This window comes from Castor canadensis, chromosome 15, assembly GCF_047511655.1.
Source record: "Castor canadensis chromosome 15, mCasCan1.hap1v2, whole genome shotgun sequence".
NCBI classification, from domain to species: domain Eukaryota; kingdom Metazoa; phylum Chordata; class Mammalia; order Rodentia; family Castoridae; genus Castor; species Castor canadensis.
The window spans coordinates 27,660,937-27,673,420 of NC_133400.1; the positions used below are offsets into that span (position 1 = coordinate 27,660,937).

At 45.1% G+C, this 12,484-nt stretch overlaps 1 protein-coding gene across 1 annotated transcript; it reads left to right on the forward strand.

The window, feature by feature from the left end:
* The first annotated feature begins 60 nt into the window (after positions 1 to 60).
* Positions 61 to 11,830, forward strand: Cfap20 (cilia and flagella associated protein 20). Its single transcript, XM_020164647.2, has 6 exons — positions 61 to 365; positions 8,788 to 8,867; positions 9,599 to 9,710; positions 10,290 to 10,478; positions 10,819 to 10,929; positions 11,396 to 11,830. Exons 1-6 carry the CDS (start codon positions 282 to 284, stop codon positions 11,399 to 11,401), a joined length of 582 nt encoding a protein of 193 aa, XP_020020236.1. The 5' UTR covers positions 61 to 281; the 3' UTR covers positions 11,402 to 11,830.
* The last annotated feature ends 654 nt before the right edge of the window (positions 11,831 to 12,484 follow it).

Consider the following 12,484-nt stretch of genomic DNA (forward strand, 5'->3'; position numbering starts at 1 on the left):
GATCCGTCTTCAGCGCTGGCGGTCCTCCGCCTCCTTTTAAGGCCGGAAGAGCGGCGAGGACGACAGTTGCTGTGGTTTCAGAGCCGGGGTGGTTTTGTGAGGAAAAAGGTTTGTGAACGTAGCATCTCGTGTCGGAGCCCGGCGGTCGGTGGCTGCAGGTGGGAACTCGGTGTCCCCTCTTCGGACCGGGGGTCCCTCCTTTGCCTTCGTCACTCTGCGCGGCTATCCCCTCCCGGGCCTAGGGCGGCTCCGGGGAGGCTGCGGAGAAGGCCGCCGGCGAGATGTTCAAGAACACGTTCCAGAGCGGCTTCCTCTCCATCCTCTACAGCATCGGCAGCAAGCCCCTGCAGATCTGGGACAAGAAGGTCAGGTGCTGGTGCAGCGGCGGGCGGGGTACAGGGGCTGCGCCCCCTTCTCGGCCGGGAACCCGGAATAGCTGCGTCGAGCTGGGGTCTGGAAAGGGCGGAGGCCGCTGCTGTGCCCCGGCCCCTCAGAGGGCGTCGGATGGGGGCGTCGTGTAAGCTGGAGAGAGGGGCGCGTGTGGGGTGGGCGTGGCTGGTGTGGGGTTAGGATGGTGTTCACCCAGCCCGCCCTTCCGAGCCTCGGTTTCATTCTCAGTAGAATGGGGTCGATTAGTGTCCGTCCATGGCATGAAGTGCGCAGTTATGTGAGGACGCTTTGGGGACGCACAGATGAAAGGAACTGCTGTTCGTGGGTTCCACCAGTGTTTCCTGATGTCCTGTTTTGTGCCTGGCACTGTGCTGGTCACTAGACACAGAGCCCTTGTTCAGGCACAGCCAGCAACCCCCGGGCCAAGCCAGTGATGTTTGGGTTTCATTCATTTGCTTCCTTCCTCTACTAACCCCAAACAAACCAGAATTCGGTGGCGCTTGGCACCTGCTCCACAATTCGTGTGTCTTGGAGTCTGTACTGTTCCTTCATTACTGGATTTCTCCATCAGGAAAATTGCAAACTGGTGATGGTCCAAGTCTTGTCTGGCTTAATAAACAGCGAACCAGGCGCAAGCCTCAGTATTTTTATTCAGATGATATGTTCACCAACACCAGAGAGAAGATGACCCTGTCCACTTTTTGGAGATGTGAAGTAAGATCTAGCTATCTGAGTTGGTCTGCGTTTTATTAGTTTGGCATGTCATTTTTCAGGAAAATTCCCAGCCTTCTGAATTTTTGAATATAAGTTAAGGTGAGCACTATACTGTGGAAGCCTGGTGATTTAGGGAATGTCATCAGTTCTACCCTCCTGTTTGGGGGAAAGGGGGGAGAATGGAGAGAGATGATGTGCTGGGCCATGCCTGTAGAGAGGTGCATGTGGAATAGTCTAAATAAGCCGAGTTGATTGGTAATGAAGCTGGGAATTTTGGATTTCATCCCAGAACAACTCCGTGTCTTCCCTTATCCACAGAGGAGAGCTTAGGGCCACACAAGTTGGGAGAGCACATGGACAGCCTTCTGCCTGTAGGGCTAGGCAGTTCTGTGTTGGGAGATCAGCCTGGGGAGAGGCATGTTCATAGTGTTATTTGCACAAGATAGTGCACAGATCAGAATGTAATGAGGTTGGGCCTTTGCATCTGGAAACAATGTGATCAACATTTTCAAGTGATTCATCCACAAGCCCTGACTATTACATAGAAAAGCAGTTCTGTAACTGTTTTCCCTATCTTCCTGAGGTTTTTAGTTGTAGTGGTTTGTTCACAAAGGAATAAAACTTTGTAAACTCTGAAGCTGCAGCTCTTCAGAAAACCCAAAGTGAGGCTGCTCAGCAAGGTTATGGGCAGACAGAAGGCATGGAGAGAGCAGCCCCATGTGCCAATGAAGTTGAAAACTAAACTTCACGAGTATCAGTATAAGGCAGTTGACACAGAGAATGGAACTTGACATAAGGCAAGGTATTCCTTCAGACAGGTCAGAGACCTTACACTGGAAGAGCTGCAGTGGCAGGGAGGCCTCAGTTTCTGTTAGGTGACGCTTTTTATTTTAACCCTTCTGGGTTTTGATCTTCTGTGGTGTGTGCTTCCCCCACAACCCCCCCGAAATGCAGCTTTTTGACTAGTCAACATGTTTACACACAATGTAAAAGCAAAGTAACCATAATGCACTGTCCCTTAACAACGCCACTAGAGGTTGGATGGTACTCTGATGACATAAGCCTGTGTGAAAGCATAGTTAGGTCCACTGGCAGGGTGTCATGGAGTATAGTAGGCAGACATTTTGGCAAAGGAAAACTAAAAGAATCCTCACAATAACAAAAGTTAATTATGTGTTTCTAACTCTTATTTAGACTAGACTGGAGAGTGTTTAGGGAAGCTTGTTCCCCTGCTGTGGGGAAGAGTACAGGGCAGAAAAAGGAAAGCTTGGGGCCACATCCATGGGCTTTTTTGTACATGTGGTTTTTCTTGGCTACTTTATAAAGTTCTCAGAACATGACTGAGAAACCAGTCCATTTGGGGTAACACTAGAAATTGATATGCTTATCAAAGATTTGAGCAACATCTAAATTTCAGGCATTGTAGACTTGGGAAAACCCAGAGTCAGAGAAGACACCCCGCTCCCAGGTTAGGCAGAATTTTAAAGAGGGCAAAGTTTAATTTGCCCTCATGGGTAGGTAGGGCTGCCCATATTTACCTAGACATGGCTCTGACCTTTGCCAGTAGTGTGGTGCCTATTTTGAGTTATTAATATTAATTTATTTGGCAGCATTGGGGTTTGAACGCAGGGCCTCACACTTGCTAAGCAGGCCCTCCACCACTTGAGCCAGCCCTATTCTTTTTGGGTTTAGATAGAGAATTTCTATTTGGTTTCTATGAACAGTAATCTTGAAAATTAGGTTTGGCTTCTGTTCATTCTCAGTGTCTCCTCATGTGAGACAAAAAGCTATATTCACAATACCAGTGAATTTGCAAACCTTACTTTTGTGAGTGTGACTTGCTTGTTAATGTTGGTAATACCTGCAACTTATCAGACACTTTGAAAGTTACAGCCACTCCTCCTCCCATCTCATCCTTCCAGTCTCACACACTTTTATGTAAGGTGTCATTTAGAGAGCTGCTGTAGCTCTCTGTCCCCCTGTATGGCCCGTTCCCATCCGTCGTGTATTGCTCACTGGACTGCAAGGTCCTAACAGGGAAGAATAGTAACTTCCTTGAAACCCCGGTGCTAGGGTGTGATTGGACACCCTTGATTGCATCCTGGCTGTCCTATGTTCTAGCTGTGTGACTGTGGACAGGAGCTTCACTAGCTTTCTTATTCACTCGTGGCAATGAAGATACATATAAAATGCTTAGCAACTGAGTTATGGCTTATAGTATTAAATATGACAGGGAACTGAGGATCTGCTTTCCACTAATACGTCTGTAACTGACCCATCATTTAGGTGCCACAAAGCCAGACTTCTGCAATTAGAATAATGTAATCATTGCACTGTGGCTTTCCCTCTCTGCAACCCTTAATGTGGCTCTTGGGCCACATAGCCCTTAGTCTGAGGCCTGCAAAGCTACTTCTCCAGGCTCACCTCACCAGGCTCTCCCTCTAAGCAGCAGCTTCCCACTGAATGCCGTCCGTTGTCTTTCACCTGAAACTTTTTTTGCACTTGGTGGTCTTGTGTTCATGAGTGTTCAGATTGCAGTTCAAAAGTATTTCCTCAGAGGCCTTCCTGACCTTGCAGGCTAAGCAAATTTATATCCACTTATTGGACCTCTGCTTCCTTCTCACCATGCTTCAGATCAGCTTAAGACCTGGTAGCATTCTGGTCACTCTTGGCCTTTAAAGGCATGGTAACTTACGGGTGGTTTCTATGTGTCTGGAGTTGCCCTCTGCTTGTAAGACCAACCCCTTGATAAGTGGAGACTGGAGGATCATGAGTTCTAGACTAGCCAGGCAAAGTTAGTACAACCCTACCTAAAAAAAAAAATAAATAAAGGACAGTGTGTATGCTTGGAGCTGTCACAATGAGGCCCCTTAGTACAATTAATATATGTTAATTTTAAAATGATTTAAAAATAAAAAAAGGGCTGGGGTTGTAGCTCAAATGGCAGAACAGTTGCCTAGCAAGCATGAAGTCCTGAATTCAATCCCCAGTACCATCAGAAAAAAGAAGAATCTGGGTAAACTTAAGTTTCCAGATGGAGACTTTTGTTAAATTTTCAAACCAAAAGTTTAGAAGAAATTTGGGGAATTTTTTCCCCTCTGCAGTACTGGGGTTTTGAACTCGGTCTATACCTTGAACCACTTCACCAGCCCTTTTTTGTGATGGGTTTTTTTTAGATAGGGTCTGGCAAACTATTTACCTGGTCTAGCTTTGAACTTTAATCCCCCTGAATAGCTAGGATTACAGGCATGAGTACCCAGTTTAGGGATTATTTAATGTTCCCTTAACTTCTGGGACCAACAAATCTTACAGTTATTAAAGAACTGTTATTTTCAATGTAGACATCATTCTAGCTTGTAAGGAGAGTGTAAGGTAGGTTCTGTCCCCTCTCATACCTACACAAAACATGGTATAATTTTTAGTCTTTGCTGTCTAAATCTGTGGAAGCTGCTCTCCATTTCCTCTCATCCATTTCTCAGCAGCTGCTGTTTCTCCCCTATTCCTGACCTAAATATTAGCATCAGAGTCTTTTGTTGATGTTGTCATTGAATAGTGTTCAATTGCCATTCCCCATTCCTAATTTTAGAAAATGAGCAAAGTCTGATTTCCAGTAGTAGAATTGAGTGCATTTGGACAGAAAGGTAGTAAAAGGACATTCATTATTTTGAATAATAGCTTTGACTATAATTGGATGAGGGCAGGAGTTCTCGTTCAGTAGTCCTTGTAAAGTGTAGCCAAAGGAGAGTCCTAAAGGCCTAGGCATGGAGCCTCTGGGAGTGAAGTACACTCTGTTCTCCCCACAGAGGGCACCCTCTGCCTGTGTTCTGATCTGGAGCCCCGCCCCTAGGCAGGGGTAGACATTTGCTGGCTGCAATGGACAGACAGCCCTAATGGCTTAATGTACATGGAACATGTGTCATTAAGACAAGGATGCCAGATGGCTGAGGGTTCAGCTGCCTGCCTGCCAGGGTGAGTGGCTGGAGCCAGAAAAATGAAAGTGGGGGGAGGGGTGGGGATGGATACAGCTCATGTTATTTTTAAAGCATGCTAGAAATGTCTAGCATTAGCAGACTTCCTCTCTGTCCCCATAGTATTTTCCCCCTCACTGTGACTCTCCTCCCTCGGGCTTACACTGAGGGGAAAAAAACCAGTGTTCTTTATTAGTTGCCCCAGCAACCATAGAAAGCTCCAGAGTGTGTAAGACATCCTGGCATGTTTGTTCCTTTCTTGGTGTCTGTAGAGGCTGAGGACTATTCTGATCTGTAATTGCCAGTTACCTGGGTTCTGAGGCTCCTGCACACCTTCAGATCATGGGTGGAAGAAAATAAAAATGAAATGAAAAAAAATAGTCCCCACACACCTTTTTTTTAAGGAATAAAATACTCATAGGCCACACTTTGTTAGGAAGAATGTATCATGAATGAAAAAGAATTAACAAGTCAAGAGCATCTGCTTATTCTGATTTAGAGAGGGAAGTAAAATAAAATGTACTTTCACTGTGAGGACCAAGTCCCAAAGGCCTGCCAGATGACCTCTGAACCGGAAGGAGCAAAGGAAAGGAAATTGATGCTTTCTGATGTTATATGTGTTTGTGAGAAGCTGGTCTTAAAATGCAAGAAACCTGTTAATTTAGTTTAGTGATTGCCCGGGTGTTCAGGGGCCTTTCCCCGAGTTGCCCACTCCCTTGTCCCCTTTGCTACTAGTTTTAGAGCATAGAGAAGAGGTTTTGGGATGTCTCCCATCCTCTGACACTCCTAACCTTGATTCCTCATATCACCCTACTCTTGAGTTTGTATTGCAGCCCTTTTAATCTTACAAAGGAGAAAAGTCATGATTCAACTTATTTTGGGTACAGAGCTCTGGAAACTAGTGATATGGAAGGATTTAGTTTTCTCCCTGTGGGAGCTGAACTTTCTCCTTGGGCAAAGCTCTATTTAGTTTGTCTCACCACTAGCCAGATTAAAATGCTAGAGAGACCGATTGGCATTCCTTCAAAACAACTGTCTTTTCCCCTCTGAATTGTCTTGCTTTAAGGGTACATTAATTCATTCTGTAAGTGTAAATTTGCAAGCGTGGTAGGACCTTCTTGAAAGTCCAGGGAGAAGGAGGTTGCCTCTGGGGCGGGTGGAGGCCCAGGAATGCCACAGAGCCTGTTCCAGCCTGGTTCCTTGGCTCACATGCAGTGTGAGGGTCAGGCTTGCTCAGGGTTCCGGTGCAGGATCATCTGCTCTATATATTCCCTCCCTGAGATCTGGCTGGTCTTTCTGGAGTGGAGGGTACCTTCATGTTAACTAGGGCCTGAGAGCTCTTTGGGGCTGTTAGGCTTGAGGGCATGCTTTTAAACAGTATTGGGAAAATAGCAAGCCATCTATCGCTGGCAGTCACCAGATTCACCTAATTAGAATATCTGTTATTGCGAACAATTAATGGAAGATTATAAAATTAGTGCTTGCACCTTGTTGGAACACTGCTAGCTCCTATCAGTAGGACTGCATCACATTATTTGGAAATAACTTGATTATTTATTCTTTCACAAACAAGTGGGCCTGATTTTCCACAGAAAATCTAGGAGGAACATTCCGCTTTGGTTGGGAGCGTTTGCATGGAGAGCGAAGTGGGCAGTGTTGGCATGCTCTACATAGACTTGAGCCTTTGTGCTCTTAATCTCCCTTGGAAGGAAGCCCAGAATTCAAAGCAGGAGGGCACTGAATGTCACCAGCATTGTTTGAGAAGTATTTCAATGTGACATTTATGTCTTGAGAACCCAAGAAATGCTACATTGGCAGAGATTGAGGGCCCAGCTAGCCCAGCATTCCATCTCTGACAATGGCGCCAAAGGATGCTTTGTGGGAAGGAATTCTTCACACTGGTACCTGGTGGGTTTTGTGAAGCTCCCCAGGATCTCCAGCTTCCTATAATAGTTCATGGGGGATCTGTTATCCAGGAATGTTTAAAACCTCCTTGAGCCTATTCGGATGTGCCAGCTCTTAGGGTGACAGATTCCAGAAGTCAGCACGTATTTGAATGCTTAGTTTATGTCTAGCACAGTTCTAAGCATTGTGGGAAAGAAAAGTGATGCCTACTACGTGATCCCTACTTTTGGTTGAAGCTTCATACTTTTAGGAGTAGATAAGACTCAACTGCAGTTGTAGAAAAAGGTGGGCAGTGGTATCACATGTCACTGGAGACACCAAGGATACCATGAGTGGCTCACACTCAGTAACAACAGAATGCCATGTTATTGATCCTCTGTGTTGAACAGTACAACTATCAGACTCAACACTGCGGTTTCCCTTTGTACAAATCTAATGGAAAGCAAAATTGTAATCAGAAGGCTGGTCATTGGTGAAGGGACGCTTTAGTCAGCTGTTGTTGAATATGACAGCCCACACAGGTACTTTCACACTCTTGTCTTTCTCATGTACCCCGTTCTAAATCTTTACCATATGTTAGTATGATCAGCCCTGTCTCAAAAGTACCTTTGCATGTCTCTGCTCTGTCCATATTAGGTGCTTAAGAATTCAGTGCTTAGAAGTACTTGTTCCTAAATATCTTGAGAGAAGGAATCCATATTCAGTACGGATTTCTTCTTAATGTACCTAAACTATGTAGTCTGGACATGATGAGCCAGAAAGACAAATCAGAGAAAAGAGAGGTCTATGAGCTGAAAATGCTGAAGAAAGATGCCTGTATGTGGCACAGATGGGACTGGAATTCATACTTGAAAAAGTATAGAATTGGAACTGGGCACTAGTGGCTCACGCCTGTAATCCTAGCTATTCAGGAGGCAGGTATCAGGAGGATTGCAGTTCAAAACCAGCCTGAGCAAATAATCTGTGAGACCTTATTCTCAAAAAAAAAAAAAAAAAAATCACAAAAAAGGGCTGGTAGAGTGGCTCAAAGTATAGGCCTAAGTTCAAGCCCCAGTACTGCAAATAAATAAATAAGAAAGAAAAAGTATAAAATTTGGGGAAAAGATAAGGATGGAAACTTGAAATAGGATTAAGACCCATGGGAGGTTTTTTGTTGTTGTTTTGTTTTAAAACAGGGTCTCACTATGTTGCCTAGGCTAGTCTTGAACTCACGATTGTCCTTCACCCTCCCAAGTAGCTAGGGTTATAGATACGTGCTACCATACCCAGCTGGGAGTAATACTTTCACTTTTTGGTTGCCACCCTCCTTCTCAGTGGCGCTCAGTGAGTCGTTGATCTATATGGCTAAGGGAGGAGGTGGAAGATCTGGGAAGCTCTGAGTCTCCTGCTTAGGATCTGTCATTTGCAGCCCTTGGGTATCAATGTTCATTCACATTTATAAGATGGAAGTCATGCCACCTGCCTTATGATTTTTGTTGTTGCCATGGAGATTAAATAAGAATGTATATGAACATTCCTAGTACAGAGTAGCCACAGTAAATTTTAGCTGAATTATGTTGAGTTGATTTCTTTGGGAAGAAATTGATCCTGATTTACAGACTGCCAGATGACGTGGTGGTTGGTGGGATGCTGTGGAGGGAATAGCAGCTTTCTTATATCCAGGCTCTGACATACTGTGTCAGACTTCTGTGTTAGGTCTCTTGGACTAAGGTGGTTTTCCTTAAATGGTCCCATTCAGCCATTAAAATCTTTACAAAGTTGATGACAGGTATTTCAGAGCTAACTAAATTTCCTGTTTTCCTTCTTGTAGGTGCGAAATGGCCATATCAAAAGAATCACTGATAATGACATCCAGTCCCTGGTGCTAGAGATTGAAGGGACAAATGTCAGGTAGATTGCCGGCTATCTTCTCCAGACTTGAGGCAACCCAAGGAGGCAGGGTGCCCTGGAGGTTAGCAGCATGGGCTGCAGAGTCAGATCTGTGAACCAATCCCTGCCACTTTACCCCCCGGGTTCTGTAATCCCCTGGCTTTAGTCTCCTCATCTGTAAAACTGGGACAGTGACAGTACATCTTCCTTACAAGCTTATTGTGAGAACCATGCTTAGCACATAGAAAACACAATGCAAGTATTAGCCGTATTACTGCATTTCGCCCAGAGTGTGGGAGAGGGTTGTATTGATCATCTAGTGTGGTTTTCAGTTCCACAGTGGTCTTCATTGTGGTTTTCTATCATTTCATAGATCTCTTGACCAGAATTGAAGTTGTCTTTATCGAAAGAACTTCCTAAGTTCCTCTGGTGTGGCATTATTTTTCAGATGTTTTTTGTTGTTGGTGTCTGGTACTGTGTTAAGCTTTTGTTTCTGAGTCCAGAATTTGTTTTTTTAAATAGGATCTTACTACGTTGCCCAGGCTGACCTAGACTTCCTGCCTCAGCCTCCTGGACTACAGGTTCCCTTGCCAGGCCTGAGTCCAGCACTTTTTAAAAACATTTGCTGACTTACCAGTTGAGGGATTCACTGAATGATGTATCTGAACCTTTTAGATCTGCTTTCCAGTTTTTCCTCTTTTGTTGTTGGAAAAAAGACAACTAGTGTGTTTATTGATATTTCCTCCCTACAGCACTACATATATCACGTGTCCTGCAGACCCCAAGAAGACACTGGGAATTAAACTTCCTTTCCTCGTTATGATTATTAAAAACCTGAAGAAATATTTTACCTTTGAAGTACAGGTAAGTGTGTGTATATGAACATGTCCACTCTTGGCTATCCCAAAGAGATACCCTTCCAACTTTAGGAGGAAGTAACACCATGAAAGTATTGTGATCCTTTTGTATGTATACTTTCTTGCCTCTGCTGTAAGCTCAGTGAAGCTGTGTTATTATGATGTGAATTTGGGGTTCATAATCTAAAGTTAACATCTGGTTTTAAAAGAAACGGTAAGCACCTTGATTACAAAATCGAATTGAGAGCTTACGGGCTAACATAGCATCCATTGGGGAATAGCACCGAATTACTGTTCTCCATCTTGGTATTTTTGGTATTTTAAAGAGAAGAGCATTCATGAACTCATTCTATGGTATGAGAGCCTGCCAGGTACCTCATATGTCATAAGCAGCTGGTGGTTTCTTGGCAGCAAACAAGATAGACTTGCTACTTCCCGCCACCTGCGTCCAGAGAATGACCTGTGCGTGGTCTTCTTATCTGCTGAGTTTCCTCTGGACTTCAGTCTTGGAAAACCAGGCTGTGGGTGTTGAGGTTCTTCTGAGCCCACCAAGGTGGAGTTGACATGGCCTTTCTATATTCTGCAGGTACTGGATGACAAGAATGTGCGTCGGCGGTTTCGAGCAAGCAATTACCAGAGTACCACCCGTGTCAAACCCTTCATCTGTACCATGCCCATGCGGCTGGACGATGGCTGGAACCAGATCCAGTTCAACCTATCCGACTTCACTCGACGAGCGTATGGCACAAACTACATTGAGACCCTGAGGGTGCAGGTACCCGCCTCTCACAGATGGAGCCCACTTTGGGGGCTTGGGGTGTGCCCTGTCTGATGCTGCCTGTGGCTCATGTGACAGAACAGCATGGCTTTCTGGCTAAAGTTCCCAAGTCACTGTCTAGTAGGCTTTGGCTTCGAGAAAGTCCAGGAAATACTCAAATATAAGGGGTAAATTCAGCAGGCAGATTCCCCACTTGCTCAAATCCCCCACCTCAAGCAAAACCAAGGAGCTACTGGAGATAAAGCTGTGATGGTACCAGGAGAGGGCTTCTGAGAGCAGGAAACATAAGTGGAAATCAGACATACCAAGCCCACCAAAATGAGTCTTGTCTCCCCAGATCCATGCAAACTGTCGAATACGTCGGGTTTACTTCTCAGACAGACTCTACTCAGAAGATGAGCTGCCGGCAGAGTTCAAACTGTACCTCCCAGTTCAGAACAAGGCAAAGGTAGGCAGCCTGCACAAGAGGAAGCAGACAGTGGGCTGGGGGTACCATGTTCTGGAAAGTGCTCTAGTCTAGAGGTCAGCTGCTGGGCCTGGCTAGATTGACACTTTGGAGGGGAGGGGAGTCTTTGTGTTATAGCATCTTAGCACCGAGTTGGGGATGGACCTGTGAAGTACTGCTGTGTCCACCTCCACAACTGCTCCTGTCCCTCCTGAGGGCAGCCCACTGTGTCCTGTTCACAGGCCTCCTTTGAACACTGTCCTCCACAAACCTCTTTACCAACCCCACGACCTTGTGAGCTGATAGGTCTCCCACCACTGTGGTGGGTGCTTGTACATGTGCTGCTGTACATGCATATGCCTTCCTTACAGCCCAGTGTCCATTCAGGTGTCCCCAGAGGTAGGGGGCTGGTGGCACCGACCATCTGTTTCTAATAAACTAATTCCTCTTCTCTGTTTTTTCCCTTCAGCAATAACTGGAATGTTAACTCGAGGGCACTACACCCTGGACCTGACTCTTAGTTTAAAAAGGAAACTATATGGAGGACAATGCAAGAGACATATTTATGTTAATTCACTGTGCTATGGCTCATTTAGTACTTGGTGCCCCTTGTCGTGGACACCAGTGACCGTGCCATGACTCTGCTTATTACATTGTTAAGTACAGTGGGAGAAAAGCAGTGCTTTGAGTGACACATGACTGCTGGGGTTCTGCTGCCTGCCCTGGGCTGTGGGGAGACCCACTCACCTCAAGCTTACAGAATTAAAGATGTCCTGCAAGGCAGCTTCAGACCAATATATCTTCCTATGGTTTATTCTTTGTTTTATATATTCTCTAAATATATGTATATGCTGTGTACTCATAATCTGGAAATGAATAAAATGCTATATTCTTGGTTTGTAAATTTGTTTTTTGTTTTGTTTTTTGGGGGGACAGTATTGGTATTTAAGCTCAGGGCCTCACGCTTGCTAGGCAGGCGCTCTGCCAGCCCTATTTTTTTGTATGTTAGGTATTTTTGAACTAGGGTCTCACTTTTTGTCTGGGCTCTCCTCAAACTGATCCTTCTCCTCTCTGCCTCCTGAGTAAGTAGGATTATATGTGTGAGCCACCAGCACCCAGCCCTGGGTTTGTAAATTTGTTCCTAGTTTGCCTTTTTATTTGGTGACGTTTCTCTCATGTTATGAAAATAGAACTGTTTCTAATGACCAGACCATACATCTTATGCTGCGAAGTACCTTTTACAGAGCCCCTGAAGAATGAGATAGGTCTACATGTACTGATGGGAACAACTTTCAAGACAAGCTACATGGAGAACATACACCATGTCTGACGGTAAGGTCATCTTAGTAAGGATTGGGCCCTAATGTGAGCTTAAGACAAAATGATTGCTAATCCAAACTGCTCTTACACACCTCTGATGATGTCATGTTACAGCCCTTGTGGTTCTCCAAATCATCTGTTCGCAATGTTGGGACAGATCGCTACTTCTCGAGTTCCAGGTATACACCCACCATGAGTGTGGGGACTTAACAGGAAGAGGTTTCCCACACATTGCACT

Bases quoted from the DNA above. Each gene is read 5' to 3' on its own strand.
- Cfap20 (XM_020164647.2), top strand. From the start codon at position 282: ATGTTCAAGAACACGTTCCAGAGCGGCTTCCTCTCCATCCTCTACAGC. The intron at 366-8,787 runs GTCAGGTGCTGG...TCCTTCTTGTAG, and splicing joins TGCAGATCTGGGACAAGAAG to GTGCGAAATGGCCATATCAA. The intron at 8,868-9,598 runs GTAGATTGCCGG...TCCTCCCTACAG, and splicing joins ATTGAAGGGACAAATGTCAG to CACTACATATATCACGTGTC.